The 23,567-nt window shown below is 41.7% G+C and overlaps 1 protein-coding gene across 1 annotated transcript; it reads left to right on the forward strand.

Moving 5' to 3' along the window:
• Positions 1–872: 872 nt before the first annotated feature.
• On the forward strand, positions 873–22,076 carry mfsd3 (major facilitator superfamily domain containing 3). The gene is made up of 6 exons (XM_062383009.1): positions 873–922; positions 1,424–2,248; positions 10,529–10,676; positions 14,562–14,662; positions 17,518–17,627; positions 19,669–22,076. Exons 2-6 carry the CDS (start codon positions 1,549–1,551, stop codon positions 19,873–19,875), a joined length of 1,266 nt encoding a protein of 421 aa, XP_062238993.1. The 5' UTR covers positions 873–922; positions 1,424–1,548; the 3' UTR covers positions 19,876–22,076.
• The last annotated feature ends 1,491 nt before the right edge of the window (positions 22,077–23,567 follow it).

A 23,567-nucleotide genomic window follows, 5' to 3' on the forward strand; every position in this document is an offset into this window, starting at 1 on the left:
ACTGGTTATCTTGGCTCGCTGTCTGTCCGGTAACCAGCCGTCCGGACCGCTCCGTGAATAAGGAGGAGGAGATGTTTCTTTACTTGGAATGCGGCCACTTCATTTCTCGGACATACAGCAGGAGTAACACTCGCAAGTCGCAACCCTTCTAGGTGATCCATCACTTCTCCTTATAAACACACTTTTAGCGTATTTTCCCACAATTCCCTAGTCCACTACGTCACACACTACAACGTTCCTTAAAGGGGCAGGCCATACCTGCAACACAACAGCTCTCGGTCTCATATGCCTATGGCAAGAGAAAGTAGAGACGCAGACTCAGCAACTACATCCGAGATCCGATGCACCTTATTATTATCTGATGGATTTTTTCACACTGTCTGAAAAACATTCCGACAGTAAAGGCAAGGGGTAGTGATGGATAAGGTTTTCTTTAACAAGTCTTTCATTCTCAGTTTCCACCTTAAAACTATGAAATGAACTGAACTTTGAACTAGTTCATGAGAGGCGTGAACTTGCACAACACTGATGGTAGCCTACTTTTACTTGAGTACATTATTGTGCTTTTATCTGTAGTTTACGTGGATAAAAAATCGGAGTACTTGCTTCACCACTAATGCTGGTACAGTAAGCTTTGTGTCACTCAAACTTCCTACACATGAACACAATAACATGTCACACCAGCCAGAGTGAGTGCATGTGTTAAACTGGACGAGGGTTGCCAGGTTGGGTAATAAAATAGATTGAAATGCACTGGCATGTAAATCATATAGCCCTTGGTCTTTTTAACCAAGTGAACAGAGAACACACGCTCTCTGCTCCCTTGACTTTCCCTCTGCAGAATACGGATCGCTGTCACCGCACCTGGCAACTTCATAGCTCATTCAGACCTCAACTATAAACAAGCGGACCACCGTCTCAGGTTAGCTGCTGCTAAGCTAAGAACTTTAAATCTCAGCATGTGTTAATGCTTCTCTCGTGGGGGCTGCGGGACGCGTTGTCTCAATGGAAAATAACCCTTTAATAATTCTGACATGTTGTAACGTGTTGTAAAGCGGCTCCTTCCCCACGACAGCATGACAGCATGCTAGCTAGCTCACCTTAGCTGAGCAGCCTGTGTGACCACTAACGCAGCTGTCAGACGCGTTAGTGTGATGTCAGCGATGTGAAGTCCCGTTTGTGTTTGAGTTTGATGATGAAATAAAGTGTGGTCACCTCCATATTGATCCTATCTGTGTACATTAGTGGTTTGACTTTGAGCAGGCTAACGTTAGCCAGGTTACAGGAACCTGAGCTGGGCAGAGCAGCAGTAAACCATCCTGAGCAGCCAGGAGCTGTAATGACCCCCTGTGTCGTCATCATTAGTATCATGGGTTTAACATATGTGTCCCTGAACCTCACACACTCTGTCTTCTCATTCCAGGTCAGTCAGCTCAACTGGGTCAGTCAGTCTGTGGTTCTCCCCTTACACCAGTGTGATGACGGTGACCTGACCCATGGACCTCGGCAGTGTCAGCACAGTGAGAGAGTCCCGTCTGGAGCTAGACCATGAATGACAAACTAGTCTTTTTGGGCCTGCTGTACTTTGTCCAGGGCATCCCCTATGGTCTCCAGTCTTCACTGCTCCCTGTCTACCTGCGTGGAGCCGGTCACTCCCTCACCCGCATCGGCTTCACCAAGATCCTCTACTTCCCCTGGGTCCTCAAGGTGCTCTGGGCTCCACTGGTGGACCGGCTGAGCACAAAGCGGTACTGGCTGGTGGCCACAGTGTCTGGCCTGGCTCTGACATGCCTCGCCAGTGCTGCCTTGGCCCCAGAAGCACATATCTGGGGAGTGGCAGGAACCCTGTTGGCCATGAACACCCTGGCCTCAGTCCAGGATATTGCCGTAGATGGAGCAGCGGTGGGGTTGTTGAAAGGTCGCGGGGAGCTTGGGCTGGGCAACACGGCTCAGGTCGTGGGCTACAAAGCTGGTTCGGTGTTCGCTGGCGGGGGGCTGCTGGCGGTGATTGACGTGGCTGGATGGAGCTGGATGTTTATGCTGCTGACGTTTGTGTATGCAGGGGTGGCTCTGTTTGTGTGGGGGACCCCCGTGCTGGATGATGATACTTTGAAGGGCCAGCAGGCTGATGGCAGCAGGAGGGGGGCGCAGGGATTGGATGCTATGACGCCATGGAGGGTGTGGAGGAAGATGCTGGCAGTGCCTGGCACGCCATGGACGGTCCTGTATGTCCTGACATACAAACTGGGTAAGTCTGAGTCCATTACTATATGGTTAAACTATCATTTCTTCACTTATTATACCTTATATTGACACTAATAGTTATTCTGAACTGATCGAATGAGTCGATCTCAATTAATGTGTAAAAAATGTATAATTAACTATTAATTGTCTGAACTTTTAAGTGTTTCAAAAACAAATGTCTGCATATCTTTTTTGTCTGGACCAACACTCAAGAGATTGGATGTTTGTAATGATATAGAATGGCTAGAAAACAGAAAATCTTCACATTAGAGAGGCTAAAACAAATGAGCGGTTTGGGATTTTCTTGATAAATGACAAAAACAATGAATACATACATTTTTTTTGTTTTTATAAGTTGATTAATTGAATAATTGCTGCAGATATTATCATTTTCAGTTTGAATGATCATTACAGGAACCTAGTTAGAAAGAGAGAGCAAGAAAAAGACTGAAGTAGGAACAGCTGCTGAACATCTACGTAGAAATTGGAGACCATTTTATCAATCGATCAATTTTATTTGATTTCCTCTCCAAAAACCAGACAGCAAAAGAAAACAACTTCCCATAAGCAATGGACGGTTCTATTTCCTGAAATTCTCTCCTTCGTCCATTGTGAAACTTTCTTCAGTTGTAGTGTAGAGCAGGGCCCAGAGATCACCACTAGATGTCTCTGTTGGCACATCAATGTAGGCTGAAGTCATGAGAGAGCACATGAGACCGGACTGTGGGGTAATTGTTGTAGGGCAGTTTATCTTGTCTTAACAGGTCCTGTGTGCACGTTGAGAAGTGCAGGCCCTTCTTGGATGAAACTGTTATTTGTAATGTCACATAAAGTGTAAACCTGAGGCACTACGATGAGAAGACAGTGTTAGTTTGAAATATGTAACTCTTAAGAGAGTGAATTAGAATCCCCCCTTGCAAATGAAAAGTTGAATGCATAAAAAATAAAACCCACTTTTATTCATTTGAATGTTCTCTTGGGCTTTTAATGCTACACCCTCACTTGCCCTTTTAGCTTTTGGCTATTAGTAGCAATGTTTGCAATCTTCTCATGGATGTTGATGGGCTACGGAGTCAGTTTTCGGACTTGTTCAACTCGTCTCTACTTGTTCTACTGTTACCAGGCGTTCAAATATTCAACACTGCGCTGCTGTGGCCACTTGGGTCCTCAGTAAGGAAAAGTTAGACACTACCTTTAAGTTCATGCAGACTGTTTTTATTTGTCAGTCAGTTAATTCCAGTGAGAAAGTTTTTTAAAAAATTAAGTAGTTTTCAAACAGTTAAGGCTTGTGTGTGGGAGAGAGAGTTGATTTGACCAGAGTTTGGTGTTTGGTAGCAGAAGGGGATTATGTAAGGATTAGTGTCTTTGTGTCTGTGGCGTTCAGAAACTGAAATGAAAGACGGCGCATCATGCTGATGTGTGTTTATGTGTACGTGGGTGGTGGGAATATAATTGTCTCCTCACATTTGCATAGTCTTTATTGGTGTATGTCCATGAATGTATATGTCTTTGTTTTTAAATTGTGTGCTTGTGTGTGTATGTGTGTATGTGTGTGTGTTTTGAGAGAGTGTTAAGGGTGGCTTAGTAATCGGATGAGCCACAACAGACGACACTACTAGACAAAATGTGAAGGCTGGCTGGACCCCTTAATCTGTCTAGGGAGAAGCCCCCCAGCACTCTCTCTGTCGCACGAGCACACACGCTATCGGCTGATGCTCATGATTACAGCAATAATTACTCCCAGTGTTTTCAGTGATTGAGCTCTGGATATACATTGATGGCCTTGTCGATTGTTAGCAGTTCCTGTTGTGGTCGTCTAACTATTTCCCACCTTTGTAGACAGAGAGGATTGTGTAATATTTTAGATTATGCCCTGGATGTGCCAGCATAATTGTCAATGTGAGACAGTATTGTTTTTGTTCAAGGGGGTGCGTTGGTATGTTTGTGTGAGACTGTGATCTGCCTGTCTGAACCCCCCCCCCCTCTTCTGCCACACACACACACACACACACACACATACACACACACACACACACCAAGCTCAGATCCCTCTCCCTCATCTATCACTAATGAACTCTGAGTTTGTGCGGCGTCCAATGCTGGGGCCAATCATTGAGGGCCTCATGTCTGAACTGTTACCCACGTGCAAGATGGGATAACTGTCTGGGCATAGTCTCTGGGAGATGGACGGAGAGCGTGAGGGAGGGAGAAAGTAAGTATTAAGGGAAAAGGGAACAGAAGGAGGCAAAAAAGTGAAATTTTAAGTTGCGAATAAGCTAAAACGGAAAGAAACATTTTAGTGTCATGTTGTTGTCGTCACATTGGGAAACAATGGGTGGATGAACAGAAAAAGAGAAAGCTTTCATCCAATACTGAGCTTTAACCCTAACCTCCAAAATGAAAGCTAGATCTAATAACAACATCAGAAGTTAATTAGATGAGGTAAAGGACCAAGGTCCTTGTTGATATGAATGTGGTAATCAAAATAATAGGGGCACATCTCAGTAAGAGGCAATGCAGCTCAATAGCGCCATCTTCTACAGCCTTTGAAATAACACGTGGTTGCAGAAGTTTCATCAAAGACTGATAAACCTTTATGAAGGTAAGTTTTCCTGCAGGACTGTTGTGGTGGACAGCATCATGATGAAAGGGGGGGGTACATGTAGACATGGTCATTAAGAGGACAGTGGAACAGTATCATTAACTGCTTGTTTGTTGCCCTGCATCAACCCTGTATTGTCTTCAGACCTGAGGTCCAGTCTGTTCAAAGAGTTGATGGATGACAGCAACTGGGGAGAGGTAATGGAGTTGTGAGAGATGGAGTGGTGGTGGAAGAGTGGGAAAGAGACAAACTTTCAGAAGGGGGTGCAGAGGGCAAAAGACGGACTGCGCGGAGGGAGTCTGAAGGAGGGGATGAATTAATGAACAACCACCACATGGTGCCCTGAGAGAGACGAAGAGCAAAATGGCTGTAGAAGTAAACATATTTATGCATGCTGACGCAAACAGGTGCACAACCTTTCAAACGTGTTCTCTTTGCCACATAAATCTCACATAATGAGCTAAATCCAAATGCAGTGTTTTCAGATTTGTTTGAGTTAATGATCAAAACTCAAACGTATGTGCTATTGGAACATTTTTGACATTTGCCAGGGTAAAGCATGGATCTTGATGGATCTTGATGAAAAAATCTGGGATATCTAGGGGACATCTATGATTGTGTGCAATTCGGTGCGTCTTTGGTGAGTTTATAGGGAACTGTTTGGCCCCTGCGTGGGTATTTACTCCACTGTGTTCCTAGTTTTGGTCTCTGTTTTTTTTTTCTTTGTATGCTTGCTTTCTTTATTGTTTCGTTTAATCGTAAATGGATAAATAATAAAGAATAAAACCTTTTCAGATTTGATAAAAAAATAATAACTGAGATAATTGTCTGTAATATGGAACTGTATTCAGACCCTTTTCTGTGATGCTATATTGTGTTCCGATGCATCCCTGAGATGTGTCGATGGTAATTGAGAGTAAATTGGTTTTGAAAATGGGAATTTTGTAATCTGACATTTTTATCTTCAACAATAAAGTGCAAAAAGGAAAGGGGATGAATATTTTCTAAAGGCACTGTCTCTTTTTATCATTGGAAAGACTTGTGTAACCCAGAGTTCATGCAATATCTAAAACATAATTGAAAATGATTGGGACAGTGTATTTGTCGTAAGAGCCTGAATGGATATTTCTCAGAAAATAAACGCAGACAACAAACAATCAACCCTGTAATCTAACAAGATTGGGATGGGCGGGAAGACATAGTGGTTATTTTTGCTTCTAGCGAGCTGCAAAGTGAATTTTCCCATGTTCATGAGCCCTGAGGGCCACAGAGAACATCTTGACACCTGCATTGATCTGCAGGGACTCACACTAGTGTGTGCGTGTATGGGTGTGTGTAAGTCAAAAGACAACTATTCATAGGATATTGTGAAAATGTGTATAGACAAGGCTCTGTTTACTGTTTTTTCCTCAGGGAGCTTAAAGAGCGGAAATGTGTATGCACATAGGCCTGTGTGTGTGCGTAAAATGCAGTATGTATAAACCTGCCTCTGTTTGCCATGAGCGCAGCAGGGAGTGATAATGTTGTGCAGGGTGACTGTGTGTCCTCCGTGATCTCTCCTGGTCCGTCGGCTCTTTTGTCTAAGCTGGAGCAAGGAGGTTGTGATATGACCCCGCTGTCCTTGTTGACCTCTCGCCCTCATCTAACCCCTGGGCTCTACACTAACTCTTTCCACTAGTAGCAGTGGGGTTTTACTGCAGTAAAGATCACCAGCACAAAATGTAGGGACACATCATTTACAACGACATGCAACGCAACACATTCATATTTTTCCCCATCTTAACTGTTTTACTGATAATTGTTTGGGTAATACATTATAAATTATCCAAATATGGAAATGTGCCAGTGTCACCCAGTGTATTACTTATTGAGACGCCTGCTTTGAACAACTGGCACTAGTTCTGTTTGAACTCTGATCTATATCTATTTGGGGAATTCAAAGATGCGAAGCAAAGAAATCATCGTTACCAAACCTGGACTAAAGTATTATACTAACTAATAACTCAAATTTTTATTTTTGTATTCATAGTTGATCAATAAAACGCTTCTCAGGGCTTTTAATCTTACATGGGTTTATTTCATAGTCTAGCTTTAATGATGGATGACTGATTCTCAAAAGTTAAGCCAAGCATCTCAATCACCACCTGGTGGTTGGCTGAAGTAAAGGTCGTAAAACCGGCATCCTCCAAGTATGTGGATGACCCATGGGCCAGACAAAAAAGTCACCTCAATTTCACTTTTTGTCAAGATGGGTTCTGTCATTTTGAGTTGTTCTTATCATACTGAATTGTATTCAAGTGTTTGATGCTATAATTACAGGATGAAACTCGTGATTGGTGGAGCGCATTTATCGGGGAGACCTCTGCGTCTCCATTCGCGATCACTACTACGCACACCCTGGCTTCAAATGTGCAAGATGGCAGCGTTTTTATTTGGGATATTATGGCTTTATTTGTGGATAGTCCGAGGGGGGAAGTGGATACATCATCCATCTTGAAATACATTCTATAATTTATTTCTTCCTCCTCTCTTCATGTCTTTGTGTCAAATCTCTTGGACCCTACTTCGTGCTACCAAGTAGATGTTGTGAAGAAGCACCTTTTTAAATAAGTGGGAAAGATAAAGCAACTTTGTCCTCTCTCTCTCTGTCATTCCCTCCCTCTTAACGTTAAACAGTTTTGTTTCTCTGAGCTCAATGTAAACATAAACACAGACTTTTCTTTGAGGCTGCCACCTCGCCTCTGTTTCCTCTTCACTAACCTTCTAACAATGTCTCTGTTCATCTGCCCCCCTCCTCTCCCTCTGTCTTCAGCTGTCTCCATCCCTGGCTGCTCTCCTATCTCTCCAGTCATGTTTAACTCACATCTTTTTTATTTCAAAAGAAATACATTATGTTTGTCATTTCCTGCACCACATCTCTCTTCTCTTCCCTCTTTTTTCGCCTACTGCCCTCTGCCCTTTTCTTTCTTTCTTTTTTGTTTCGTTGTCACTTTCTTTCCTCCTTTTCCCTCTCTCTCCCTTGCTCTATCACTCTCATCCTCTCCCCTCCTCTCTGGTTTTACCCTTTCCTCCTTCCCCTCCTCTCTGCTTGTTTAATCTTTGCGGATGTTTAATGAAATCCCTGCTGAAATGGACAATTGTTGCTTTGAGAATATTTATAGAAAGGAATAATCAGCCTTGTGTTGTGAGTGTGTGTGTGTGTTTGTGTGTAACCCCCCCCATCCCTTCACCCACTTTAAAGAAATAATTAGTTGAAGTCAGGACTGTGAAAGCTCTGAGCGAAACAACAGGCAGCAGACAGGCACAGGAGCACAGAACCATGGGTAAACAACCCAGGCATCATGGGTACTGCTGTTGCCAATGTTGACTTTATTATGACTAATATGGTTCCTGCGCAGTTGATGCAGCTCCAAACAGTTCAGTGCCGGCCGGGGATGACAGATTATGATGTGAATAATGCACAGGGAGGGTATACGGGTACCAGTGCAGCTCCCACTGGGCGTGTGGAGTGATGCTAATGTCTTTATATCAACTCATAATTAAAGTAAAATCGATGTACGTGTAGCTCCCTACACTTTTGTTCTACAAATTTAAACGATGTGTCATACTCAACAATATGATCTAGTCTTTATATTCTGCAGGGCTACAAGTAGTTATAATGTTCATATTTTTTGTAATGAATTGATCAATAACCTGGACTATATTACATGTTAGAAAGAAATTAGACAAACAAGATTTTTTTTGGTATTTCTTTTCAATCTCCCCTCTTAAGTATAGTAATATCATTAATACAGAAGTGGATGATGATTTTTCCTGCGTAAACCATTACAGCTATAGCACAGTCTGTCTGTACTGGAGTGTGCATTCAATACCAGGTTGACCTCTTCACTGCTTATTGTTGTTATTCTCAGTTTGTGATTCAGTCTCTACCGAACGGTAGTGAATCAACTTGGATCAGAGTTTTATTTATGTTCGACTGGGAGGTTATGTTTTCGTCTAAGTTTATTTTTACGTTAGCAGCATTACGCAGAAACCGCTCAACCAATTCCAAGAAATTTATCCCATTAAATGTTCATGCAAATCCTGATCAGGGGTCAGATCCAGTAATGTTTTGTTTTCACTCTCTTTAACATTGCAAAATAGTGCTTTTGGCTTGTGCAGTTTGGTGCAGATCCAAATAAATATCTGGATCTTGTGAATTTAAATGTGTCTTTATAAGGGGACTCTTGGGCCTTGGTGGAGGAATGAACTCCACTGAGAGCAGCTCTTCTTTTGGTAAATTTGGTTTATTGTCCGGCGGATGTGCAGGCAGAATACTGTTCAGATTTATGATATAAAGGATGTCTGTAAACTCACAGCATTGGTTGATCTTTGTCTCCATATTCCACGCACTGTTGTCTTTTTTCTTTTCTTTTTTGTCCCATCTGTTTTGTTGATGCAGGGCATTGCTTGTTTACTTGCTATTCTTTTTTGACATTAGTCTTTTTTGGCAGGGATTACTTTTTCACCTTCTGTAAAAACAAAGGAAACATAACTGTCAACTGTTAATTTCTCTGTTATGTGATTGGTTTCCCAATAAACATATTTGAAACATATTCCTCAAACACATTTGTAACTCCGACAGGTAGATGTGTTTAGGATTAGTAACCACAAGCCTTTCTAGTTAATTTTACTTTAACCAGCCTGAACGTAGTTGTCAGTGTGTAATTTGCCATGAGTGTAACATGCTTGACAGAAGTGACAGACAAGTGTTTCCTACACAGAGAATCCACATTTCCTTCCCCACCTTTCTGCTGGGTTTTACAGCGGTGACACTCGTTCTGCCGCCTGCTGCACTCCCGATCACTGGGAGCTTCTCAGCTTTCTCTTATTATTATTTTCTTTCAGTCTTTCATGTCTTTTTTTCTCTTTCTCTATTTTTGTTTGTCTCCTGGCTGACTGAGTGTGTGAGTCGTCAGTTGTGTTGCGTCGTCTTTGACAGCAGTCTGGGAGCCAAGCTGTCACTCACACGGCTCCTTGGTCCCACTGTCTTTCTGAAGTCAGTCTCCATTAATATAATAATGGCGTATAGTCAGTGCCACTGAATATTTTACTGTAGTGTTCAGCAGAACATTACCACCACACTCATCGCTACACAGAGAAAGTCTGACTGCCTGACAGAAACTTTTTATTTTGACTGAAAGGTCTTTGTGAGGTCTATTTCATCTGCGGAAGTTTTGGTGTTTTTGTTGTGTTTTCCTTTTTGCGCTTTAGGAAAAGTGCTAGGCCCCCGTTTGATGAAGTGACTGAGGGTATTCTTTTTCTTGTCAGGCATCTATTATTGACACTTTCTAGGAATAGGTGCGCCGCGTGTCAGTGCGCTGTATTTGATTCTGCAATCGTCATCTCAGGAAAACCATGTTGTTCAGTCTTGCAGGCTAAACAGTTTGGTTCAACATGCTCATCATATTTGACTGTGATTGGAGCAGGCGTGTGTACTCAGGAGATGTCTCACAGACTGTATTTGGAAAATTATTATTTTTAGTATGAAATAGACACATAACACACAGGGTATTAATTGCATATTTTACTCAAGAGCAATAGACTGTCATCACTACATTTGCCAGGATATCTCATTCAAGTCTTCCCTTTTTCCTCTTCCTGTCCTTCTCTCTGTCGCTTTTTCTCCTCCTGTCACTGCAGGTGAGCAGGGTGCAGTCACCATGTTTCCTCTTTTCCTGTTGGATCACCACATGACCGCCAGGGAGCTCGGCTTCTGGAACGGTGTCATCGCCATGGGCTTCTCCATCGGCGGGTCGTCCCTGGGAGGCCTGCTGCTCTCTCAGTTCAGGTAGCCTTCATCACCAGTACCGCTCTCACCAACTCTTTTGGTGAACACCGAAATCAACATTTTTTGTTTGGCAATGTTATTATGCCACTCTGCAGAGTTTGCTGATCATAAAATGAATTGGGGAAAGGAGTGAAAAAGACTACACAGTGTGAAAGTTCTCAACACCAAATCCACATTTTCCCATAATCACCTAAGGTTAAATGTGATTTTCTAAAAAAAGCTAATCATCTTTAGATACATGTAAACATAAAAATTTGAAAAATATCTTCACAAAAGGGATCCTTTACATTTGGAGGCTTGGCATCCAATTATTTCGCCAGGTAGAAGAATCTGTTTTTATGGTTAAAGTAAAGCCCAAATTTGACAAGTCATTCAGAGTAGGTGTAATGGGCGAGCAGGGCAGCTTGATTTCAAACAGCATGAAGAGGTTAGATGTGACTGTCTTCCAAACACCGGGGCGCAGTCATCAACACGTTATCATCATCATCTTCATCTTCCTCCTCTTCACCCTGCTCCTCTTCTTCTCTAATTCATTCAGCTTTCTTTGCTGAGGGGTATGTGTATGTGCGTGCAGTAATTTAAGTAAACACAGCTCTGTTTGAGAGCTCAGGGACCCCCTCTGCTTGGCGTGTGGTTTGAGAACAGCATGAGCAGCAAATCTAACACACACACACATACACACACACATACTTGTGTGCTGAGACAAGCGACTCTGGTTGAATTTAATTCTCAGATTTACAGATGGATACTAAGATGTTAAACTCTGATGATGATTAATATATTAGAATGGCTGCATTACATTGTACTAGATGTGCTGAAACACCAGTATTATCACTATATGTAATAATTTGGTTCTGGTATAATGTTTTAAAAACGTTTCTATAGAAAGTTTTATTTTTATCTCTGTGTCTTCATCGTATGGTTGAATTGAGCCTTTACATGTTTTCCCCTTCAGCATATTGACATTGTGCCGTTTGTGCCCAGCCTTTGTTGCATAAGTCTATGTCTGCTTATACTAGGATCACATTATAGCACAGCTCTGCCTATGGCCAGTGTGATGTAATGGAAACTATAAATAACAATGCCTTTATGGAAGATAATGTGTTACTTTCCTCATCGGGTGTTACTGTAATCAAGAAAACATCCATGAGTCCATTCTTCCATCCACCTAGAAAACATTTAGCTTTTTGGCCCCTTTACAGCAAGATCTTAGGCTGGTAAGGGAGACACAGCTTGTCTGTTAAAAAGAGGTAAAGTTGTGTATTTTGGTTCTCTATTTTATCTGTGTTTATACTTTGTGTGCTTGCCCGGTTGTTGACATGTATCTTGCTCTGTCTGATGTCGGTCTTTTAGTCTTTGTTTTGTGCTTTCAGCTCCCAGATCTTGTTTTCCTCCTGTAAAGTGACACTAGCAAACAAGAGCATTTCTCCAAAGGCAAAATGTTTTTGAAGGGAGAGCACTCTCAAAAGATGTCATTGTCATATTTTGGCTTTTGATCTTTCGTTCTTTCTCTCCATCTCACCTGTAAAAAGACTCCCTAACTTGTAAAGGCAGTAATATGGTCACACACTGACAGAGATGGAAAATCTACTCTGTAGTATATTGAATAAACATCTTGTTCTGCTAAAGATGGGGAGACATTGTGTGGGAAACCCAGGTTTAACTAAACAGGCATTTGATGGTTATAGATTTAAACAAATCGTAATTTGTAAATATTTACTAAAACTCCAAGCTTGCATTAGAATGAGTTCTGAATGATCCAGTTATGTTTAAAGATTTTATACAAAACAAGGAGCACTGGGTTCTGATGTCTCTTAGTAGAGTTTATATTTCCAATATATGTTTTGAGAATTGCTTTTTTTTAAACTAACTTAACAGTCAAAATCTGACTATTACAATTGTAAGATATATAAATCCACAATTAAGGGACATCTGAAGAGATAAATTATAAAAATTTTACTGAAGCCCCTTTGGTCCACCAGTATTTGCAATATTACAGTTGGTAAAGTGTAGGGATACAGATTTAATAATTTTAAGTTAGAATTCAGTGTTATATGTGAAAATGTGCTTGTATTCACCAGGTCAAGAAAATAGAAACAATTGTGTTGTCCTCTTAGTTGTTAAACATGAGAAATGTCCAAGAATTCCTAAAAGAACATGTTGTATTTATGACTCAGTGGTGTAAAAGTCTATATTTTGGGTTATATCCATCTTATATTTTCAAATGAACACTTTTCTTTCACTAAACTCACTCACACACACTCACACACACACACACACACACACACACACACACACACACACACACACACACACACACACACACACACACACACACACACACACACACACACACACACACACACACACACACACACACACACACACACACACACACACACACACACACACCGGACAGGTCTGTGCAGTAGGCTTGGTCCCACCTCTAAAAGCTCAGTTGGAAGGTTTGTCCTCCCCGCCATCAGAAACGGCTGAGTGGTCAGTGACTGACCCCCTTTACAACTGCCACTGGCAACTTGAGAGGATGGCTATTCTTATCTGGGCCCGACCCATGTGAGGTAGCAGCCAGGCAGGTTCTCTTTCTCACAAACATACACACGCACACACACACACACCCACCCCTCTCAGGATTGAGAGTGCATGATATGAAAGACTGTCATTGAGAAGGGAGGTAAATGAGCAGCACAGAGAAGAATGTCTTTAGCATGTGAATGATGAAGGATTGGTTTTCTGGGTGGAGAGGGAGAGATGGTGAGAGGGGAAGAAATGAAGGTGAGAGAGAGAAAGGGAAAGAGATCGAGTCTTGTAGAGAGCTAGAAAAAGTTAAATACCTAGATTTCAGTTGATTTAAGGTCAGTATTAGAAATTGTTATGTTAAGTCAAATCTGGTGTACTCAATGCTTTTCTTTGACTTTGTGGCCTCAATTTCAAAGGCGCCGTTTGTACGAGAGCTGAAATAATGAGTCGATCAATCAGTCGGTTTAAGACTATTTTGATCATTGCTTGTTTAGGATTTCCATGGGGTCTTAAAGTGGGGTCTCAAAAGACATGTTTAAAAACTCTTTGAAATTTCCCACATTTAGCAACTTGTATATCTATTATTGTAGTAACTGAACTTGATCCTAATACAATCCTTAGAATACGTTTATAATAAATTAAAATAGCTGGTCAGCGAGCAGTTTAACTCTGGCATATACTTGGTTTTATAATGTTCATTTTCTTTAGACTAAATGAGTGTGATATCAGCGTTTGGTCGCCGAGCATGGTACTTCTCGATCGTGGAATAAGACATTCTCATGTTGTTCCTCTTATTCGTTATCCATCTCTGTGTGTGTCAGGCCCTTTCTCTCGTCCTCACAGCCTTTTTTACACATAAATAATTACATGCAAAAAAAACAACATAAACACACACTTAGTCCTTGAGTGGCAGGCGTCCTCTGAGTGATTGGCATTATTAATCCCTGATGTCACACAACAGTGTGAGCTCTTTTGTGTGTGTGTTTGTGTGTGCATGTATGTTAAGAGTGATTAATTATCGTCCTCATGCTGGGGATCTCCTTAGGTTATTGATTACGTCATGAACCCAAACCCACAGGGGGATGATTTTCTCGCACTAACAGGGATCAATTAGTGTCTGGGGACTTGTTTACTTCCATGTTAGCATGTTAGTGTGTGTGATCATCCGTATGTGTGTGTGGGTATAATTATGTGTGACATGAAAAGAAACATAGAATGTGTCTAATTTGAATGATACCAGCCTGGAGACACTGTCACCACCTATCACACTGCTCAACATTAACACTTGTTCCTTAAAGTTGGTGAGTATCTCTCTGATATTTGGCTCGTTTGCTGCTCTTTCCTCAGCATCGGGGCCCTGATGCGACGTGTGTTTGTGTTGCGAACCATCAGCATGGTCTTCCAGAGCTCTCTACTCACCATACTGGAACCATCACCACTCATGAAAGGTGAGAAACAGAAATACAGTCACAGATAAGACGACAGGCCACTACTGAACTGGAACCCAGTGTCAGCATGAATCTTTAGATCAGTTTGTCAGGTGATTAGCAGGAGGTGAAGAGTCAAGAAGTATGATTGTTATTGGAGTGGCCCTGTTAAGCTATCACCACACTAATGCATTTTACTTTAAAAATGCATAACAGTTGCATTTAACTACACTATATATACTCTATAGTTTTTGATCCCTAAAAAAACAGACTTTTGGATATGCTGCGTGATTTGTTTTAGTTTGTAAATACAGAACTGCGCTTTAGTCTGGACTTTTTAAACAATGACACAGTCATGCTCATGGCTTTCTGATGGGGTTTGAGATGCCTTTATTACCAACGGTGAATAGAAAGCATCGCTAATACTTACACCCTTTTCCACTGGTCAAAAAACCCACTAAAAGATAGGACTTTTGTCTTGGTTTAAAAGAGTCAATTGTCTTTTCTTAGCAGTTTTACCCACATTTAATAAAACTCACACATACCTGCTAATTTTTATGTAAAATACGTATTACTGCCAGTGACAGTCGCATCTTGGTGTCAATACAAGCAAAGAAATCCCTGCTCATACTTTTCAAATATTTTTTTTATTTTAGTATTATTATTATCTGCAACTAAGAAACCCCCTCCAGAGGAGTCAGTCTTCCCTGCTGGCACTTGTGTGCACATGAGCTGTTTACATGAATGTTGATTCTCAATCATCTGATTCATGGTATCATCCAGCAGTTGTACATGAGTACAGAGACCACTAGACTTGTTGGTGTTTCTGAAGACATTTCACCTTTTACTCAAGAAGAACTGAAGAAGCCTGAGCAGGGTTTTTAAGAAACATCAGCAGGTCCTGTTCCCTTTATATTCATGTCCAGCTCCAGTGAGGTTTAATGTATTTCTTGTACGTTAGGGTGGACGGAGATTATTTCTGACACAGATTACATTACATTATATCTCATTTGGCTGACGCTTTTGTCCAAAGCGACTTACAATTGGTTCACTCAACATTTATGAGGGGCCATTAAGGGGTTCAGTATCTTGCCAAGGACACGCATGCAGATTGGTGAGAGTGGGGTTTGAACTGGCAACCTTCTTGTTGGAGAGCCACCACTCTAACCACTAGGCCACAACGCCCCGGTGATCTACCATGTCATTTTAAAATTGTTTCCTTGAATAAAAACCCACACTCACTAAGATGCTGTTACACGTAAATAATATTTAGGCCATAGATGTATAACCTGACTTTGTGTGGATAAACACTCTGTCTTGGATAAACACAAATACAGTCACACTGACTGAACTTTAAATGAGACTCAACAGAATAGTTAAATGTCATAATGCTCTAAAGTCATAATGCTCTACAGTCTACAGGGAAACTGTGGATTAGCAAACAGGAGCAATGGTCAAACTGGTGCTTTCACCAGCAACAACTGACAAATACAACAAAGATATCATCCACAGTAAACACTGACATTCACCAACTGTACTGCTGCACTGTTGCATTGTGGGATTCTCTTGGTGCGTTCAGCCCCCGGATATTTGTTACATAAGGTGTGTGTTGTCCATTCTTTATAGTAAAAGGAAGAAAAATTTATTTTTTCAGACAGGTGAGTAATTTGATATAAAGGTTAAGCAACATCCACACAGCAAGACTTTACAATAGACTTACACACTGACTGCTGTAAATCTGTCACCTCCTGTAGATTTCCCCACGATACTCAGACACGTGTAAAAATGAATGGCATTACATCAGTTCCCAGTGGCAGTGGTTGACAGACAGGGCCGGAGTCCCAAGAAGTTGTTGAGGGATAGGAAAATGAAGAGATCAGAATAGTTTATTTATTTATACCACCTATAATAATATCTTTTCTCTTTTTTTTTTATTTTTACCTTTACAGGCATAGAGTCAGAAATCACAGCTTTATGTACAATAGCTTGTCAACATGAAGAGGGGCAAGACGGTGTTTAAACGGGTATAACGACACACAGATTTATACACTGACAGAAATTTATCAAAAACAAAAGGATTTCCCAAAACAGGTTGTGAACCACTGGCCTGCAGTACAAGCCTTTGAGTCAGATGTTCAGCATGAATACAGCACATGAGTACATGTTGCAGAGGACGTTGATAGACACGCGCTGTCTTTCTCCAGAGAGCCATTCACTTGTTAATGTCTGAATGACACATCTGATTCTGTCGCACAGCACAGTCGCAAAGCATTTGGGGATTCAAATCCGCATCATTCATCTCTGCCGGAGTTGTCTGTTCCCCTATCAAACCTCTCAGACTGAGAGTTGGGGCCTTTCCCTCCTCCACTTTCAACCCAGAACAAAGATCTCAGGAAAACTCAACCGTGAAAAACATTCAGTTTCCGATATTTCAATATTACATGATAACCCTCCGCTTCCCACTCTTCCAGTGTGATCAGTCGGTGCATCTGTGTGACTCCAACAGTCTTGTGTCGCTGACTGAAGAGTCTTCGGCAAAAACTCTGGCGGCTTGAGTGAATAATTCAGTGTTAGCGGGAGCAGAGACAGATAGGCTCTGTGGTTCCTCTGTGTTCCCCCCGCTAACGCTGCACTGCCACTTCCCCTCAGAGGATACACTGCTTGTGTTTCGGGGACAAGGGGGAGAGGGGCTGGTGATGGGAGAGAGGAGAGGCTTCAGCGGCTCACCGTTTACAACTGCTTTGCCGCTCTGCTTTGACTCGAGCAGACAACGTCGTGAAATTGACAATTTTCTACTTCTCTCAGTAAAACTTACTGTAGTGTTTCTCAGATGTGTGTTTGTCATTGACTCTGTTGGCATGTGTCCGTTCCCTCAGGCATGGCCATCCTCAGCATGAGCGGTCAACACTTCCTGGGCGGTCTCATCACCACGCTCACCTTTACAACTATGATGCATTGCACTCAGAGAGCTGAGGAAAGCATTCAGGTAAACAAATCCTTTTCTCACGTACCTGACTTATTCAGGAGACCCTCGTTGTTGTTATATAATAATTCTCATGTCAGTATACAGAGTTTATTGTGGTCTTAGGTCAACTCCTTTGGCTTAACAAACAGACAACACAATCTTTCTTCTCCCTCCTTCCTTTGTTCCCTTCTTTCCTCTCGTTTGTCTTGGTTTAACTGCGCTATTTTGTAATGTGAGGTCATGTCCTCTGGTTTTCAAAGGGGGTTGTGGAGGGAACTCATCAGCGTAAAGCACACCTGTCACCTACACCAATCATTTCTCATCAGCTGTTTCCCCCTGAAAAATCTCTAAAGTCAAAGCAGACCCAGTTTCTGTTCATCGCTTCTATTCTTTTTTTGGCCCCCCAGTGGCATTGTCTCCTCTACCACCTCACTCTATTTCTTTGTCATTCTCTAGTCCTTTAAATGCTCTCGTTTCCACTCTGACTTTTTCCTCTCCTCTCTCGTTTTCTCCTCCTTGACATAACTCCTTTTGTCCCTGCCGTAACTGGGCCATCGCTGCCTGGAGGTGATCGTTGTACGCACAGCCGCTCAGACGTCGCTCACTCAATCTCTGAAGGTGACAAATTATCATTTAAATTGCTGTCACTCTCAAAATGGAGAAGAAGGAGGGTGAAAAAAAAGGAATCACAGGCTGCTGCCTTACAGACATCAGCTTCTGGTTGCACTGAAAATAAATAAGAGGAGAGAACCAATCACGACGTATGATAATGAGAACCAGGAAGGGTTTGAGAGGTTCTCATGACACAAATCCTGTTTGTTTTTTAGTGTGTCGCTGTGTGTGAATCTGTGTGTATGCGGAGGGGAGAGCATTAGCTCACCTGAACTTGTGTGCTTGTGTGTGTGTGTGTGTGTGTGTTGTTTAAGGTAGCGCTATCCAATGACAGAAAGCCGATAGTGTGAGTGCTTGTTAACGATCCCCAGGTGAACGTAACCAAATCTGTTAAACAAGTTGCTCAGGATAAAGGCACTTCACTTAGCCGCGGTCACAGCGGCTCTCAGAGCTCTCTACTTCGGCCTGCAGACCTTCAGCGACGGCTCAAATATGGTCTCAGCTCACCACCGGTTCCTCAACTCTAATGGAAGTGGATTCATTTCATTTCCAGTCTTTCTTTTCCAGTGAGAAACGTTCTTCATGGGCTGTCATGAACTGCTAGCAAAACACTTTTTTAGTGCTTGTAAAAGCCAGTGGTCCTTCTACAAAAAAAACAACAACTTCAATTCCAGCGATTGATAAAATAATCATCCAAAGGTGCCAATTCATTTTTATCCTCTCTATTTACCGGCTAATAGTTGGTATTTGTCCTTTTAAGAAGGCCTTATGAGTTGTTTGTAGACAAAGTAAAGAATGGCCTTGTTTAAGTGGTGAATTCAAAACAAGTTTTAGTATTTTTTATATTTGTCAGAATCAATAGAGCCACAAGAGTCCTCTTTTGGACTCACCTGGTGAACGTGGCTCTTTTGGAGAGAGAGAGAGAGAGAAGGCTCATAGAGATTATGTTATCACCCCCCCCCCCCCCTTTCTCTACCTCTGTTTCTCTCACTCTTATTCCGTCTTGAAAGCCTTAAGGCTGGGATTAGATACTCTTCTACATTTGGCCGCCTCCCATCGTCTCAGGCCATGATCTCACGCAGTGTCTTTCAGGCTACCCTCTTTTTGTTTTCGTTTTTTTGTGTTTTCGTTTTCGTTTTTTGTTCAATCTTTTTTCTGTATTATTTTCTCTTTTACACCTTTTTACACTACCTGAAGAATTCAAATCACACATTCGTCGGTTTGAGTGAATTGTTTTGTGATAAAGGTTTAACAGTTTAATCAATGTATACCACAGGATAGAACTTTTACCTTCTCCACCCATGTGACACTCCTTTAACTCACTCTGTCTTTCTGTCTTTCCCAAACCCTCTTTCTACCTCTCAATTTCCCCTCCTTCACCACCTCCTTTAAACCCTTTTTTCTCATCATTCATCCCCCTCGTTCCTCTCGGCTGACGTTCTCCCTTCAGTCGACTCACTACAGTTTCCTAGCGACTCTGGAGGTGCTGGGGAAGCTGACGTTCAGTGCTCTGGCTGGAGGCGTGGTGGATTGGTTCGGGTTCCAAGTTGCCTTCCTCTTCTTCCTCACCCTCTCGGCCGGGACGGCCCTGCATGTGTGGACTGCTACATTCACTGGTGCTCTCAGGGAACACCAGCTCAAAGAACAGCCCAAATGACATCAGGGTTAAAGGTCGTGATACGGGGCGTCTGCAGGTGCTGAATGTAGACACCTCAGATCTCCCATCAAACATGCCCCTCATGACGTCAGTAAATCATCTAAGTACAGGAGAACTTGAACAAGTTAGATCTCTTGTTTTCCATGTTTAAGGAGAAATCAGCCATTTGCTCATTTACTGTTATTACAGAGCAAACTTTTTATTTATTTCACTGGAAAAACTGGCCTTACATTTTGTGTTGCACTTACAACGTTTGGAAAAGTCTTAATGTTGACCGTAGCAGGATGAAACCTGCAGATACGGATGTAGGTGAGGGTTGGAATGTTGCTAGCAGTTTTTTGGGCAGGATTCATGCAGTCGGTGGATTAACTGCTGGGGTTTAATATGCGGGGCAGGAATGTACAGTCACACTGTACGAAGCTATTTTTTCACAATCTGAGCCATGTTACATGTTTTGATAAGCCAGCAATTAGAGCTGTAGCCAAAAGCAATATCACGATTCTGTGATGCTTTATCTATCATTTTGTGCTTTGTATGAATATGTGCGCCATTCCCATGAGTTCTATGGTTTACAGATTAATGCTTCTCTACTTCCTCGTATCAGCATCGTATGGTATGTGGCACAGGAGGCAGATGTTTTACACAGTAACTGCACCAAGTAGAGTGTTGTTTCATTCACAAAAAGTAGTCTCACCACATACGTCCACAATTTCAGAGCTGGTATTAACATCAGAGTGCTGGGACCACAAGTTGTCAGCACTAAGTTCAGGACTGAACGCATCTAGGTGCATCCTGAATGTGTCCTGAGATCTGATCCCTCATACTACAGTTCATGTGACCACAGTCTTTAATAAATCATAAAACAGTTATTCCACGCTAGGCCACATATGAGGGACCAGCTACTCAGCTGACGTCTCTGACCCGCTACAATTTAAATGTGTTTTTACACCACTCAGTGTACATTCTTTGATTTGTTGATTTCTGCCACAATATCAACACTGACAATCACAAAATTGGCTGATGTTTTTTTTTCAATTTGGTAAAATCTTGCTTCATAGCTGAGTTGCACAAGATTTTTTTCAGTCCGTCCCGACTGCGCTCGCTCTATCTCTCTCTTCTACATACACACAAAAACATTGTCAACTGACACATCCTTAAATTCAACTGGGTAAAAACATCATTCGTGGTTTGGGAACACAAATGACATACGTGTTTATTTGCATGTGATCTCAAATGTTGACAGGAGACACCCTCAGGACACATTGTAACACCAGGTGTGACAGACAAACTTAACCTTGTTGACTTATGATCAGATCTCTCAGGATGGATGTTAACACCAGGTCTGAACAGGGCCTTTGTTACTTTAGCTAGTCGCTAATGTTAATTTTCAGTTACTGTCTCTTTGACTAAAGAAAATTTCAGCTGTTGTATGAGGAAAATTATTCTGTTTAATCAGTCACTGAATTTCCAGAGTAAAATCCTGCTTTATTATACAGGTCTCACCTTTTCTAGCTTAATTATCTTAGACTTTCCTGGAAAAATTAGCTGTTATTAAGATGTAAATTGTTGTTTCGAGAAAGGCTAATGCAATAAATGCTACTGATTATACGGCAGTCAACCTACTTCCCTTAGGAAACCTCAGCCTTACACACAGCATGGTGCCATCTTGTCTCTGTTTTTTAACTCATTGACAACACTGCTCTCAATAAAATTTGAAAGACCAGAATAACTAGTAAGTTGAGTATTTGTGTGTAATGTACAATTAAATAAGTATTATAAAATATACTGTAACTCATGGTACTGTATACTATAGAAAGTAATTTCCTTAAATTACTCTTAAAATATGAATAAAACAGCGGCACAGAATGTTTTTTTCACCACATTCTGGGGGAATCCAATTAAATAATATATGCAGGTGAATGTATTAGTAGAAAATAAGACATTAGTTCTAATCTTATTGTAGATTGTGCTGAAAGTAAAAGACAGGTGAGATGAGGATGGGTTGGTTTGAATAAAAGCAATGAGCTGAGCAAGTTTAAGGGGGGTTAGACAACTGGTCACCTGCTGTCGACCATATAACAAATAAAATGATGTCATCTCACGTCATTACTTGTTCATCCACATGTTGCAAAGCACATCTCTTGTCTCTCAGCTACTGTGTCGCCTGAGATTGGCAAAATAAAATAAAGCTCCTGAGTGAATACTCAATTCTGTTTCTTTATGTGTGTGTGTGTGTGTGTGTGAGTGAGTAAGAGAGATACATTTTGTCAGCACATCTTTACCACACTCTGTCCTCAGGGGAGAGGTCCTGTGAGGTCTTTAAGGGCTGAACATCCACTGTGGTTTACAGCGGCTCTGAGCACCAGCTCTCTGCTGTGTAGTGGCTGAGGGCTACAGGAGTGAATAGGGGCTGTGTCACAGGATCCTCAACCCATACAGCTCTAATGACACAACAAATGCTGTGAAGGAGGATTAGGCCAGCTTACATAGCCCCTCAATACACCTCCACTCTACACTTTCTCACCAGGCCTCATTATCTGGGTGGGCTGTTTGTTTAGTGGGATCGGCGGCGCACAGGCAGAGAGAGGGAGGGAGGGTTTGAGGAGAGAGGCTTATGCTTTATCCACACGCCGTTCTCAGAGAAGAGCGAGCGTCGGAAACGTTAGGTCTGTTTAGTTTGGTGTCTTTTGAAAAGTCACATGAAACCGCAAGGCCTTGAACCTCTCAGTGCTGTACGAAGCGGGGGGGGGGGTCTTTTTCTTTACAGTCGTCTCAGCAGTGTGCGATCCTATAAATCATAAAAAAGTAGAATAACTTCATTTGTCAATCACTTATTTAAACAAGGTTACAAAGTCCTTCACAAAATACATGGCAAAAAATGTACAAACAGAGATTAAACTGATTTAATTTTGGACATGTATTTTGGATGTGGAAGTAGCAGTATTTAGTGATATCATTCACATGTGGTTTAAAATTCAGTTGGGAATCGAATGTGATACCTAGATCTTTAGCTGTGGCTTTTATATTGGTTGCCAGGGGACCGAGAAATTGTAGTAATTTGCCTGTTAGCTGATCGGGACCGAAGATTATTATTTCTGTTTTGTTTGAGCAGTAAGACGGAGCAATCACCAGCATCAGCTGACATCGATAGATCTTTTTTAATCCTAAGGAGAACGGTTTCTGTGCTGCGTCGTTTGCGAAATCCAGACTGGAATATATTGAAAATGTTATTTTTGACACACACAGCTAAAAGTATGGTTAGTACCACCCTGTCAAGGATTCGGGATACGAACGGGGGTTTTGAAATGGGCCTTTAATCCTGTGGGAGTGATTGATCATTGATTTGGCTTTTTCAGTATGAATGCTGGCCTCCCAACAATAATCAGGGTGACAGCCGGAATAGAGCGATCAATTAATTTTGAAAAAAGACACCAAACTGTCCAGAAAAATCTCAAACTCTGCAACAGCAACAGGATCATCTGCCTCCTCCTCTCAGGAATGAGCTGTAGCTGCTCGGAAAGTCTCACTTTAGTTTTACTTTAGTGATGTCGAATGGATAAGTGGCAGAATTGAACCAAGAAAAAGTGGGAAATTAATGATGGATTATGACTAAATCTAACCATATGAGTTTGTGCTTTTTATAGTATAATAACATATTTTCCTCATTGGATGGTATTTGGAAAATTACATTT

This window comes from Platichthys flesus, chromosome 3 (assembly GCF_949316205.1).
Source record: "Platichthys flesus chromosome 3, fPlaFle2.1, whole genome shotgun sequence".
NCBI lineage: Eukaryota > Metazoa > Chordata > Actinopteri > Pleuronectiformes > Pleuronectidae > Platichthys > Platichthys flesus.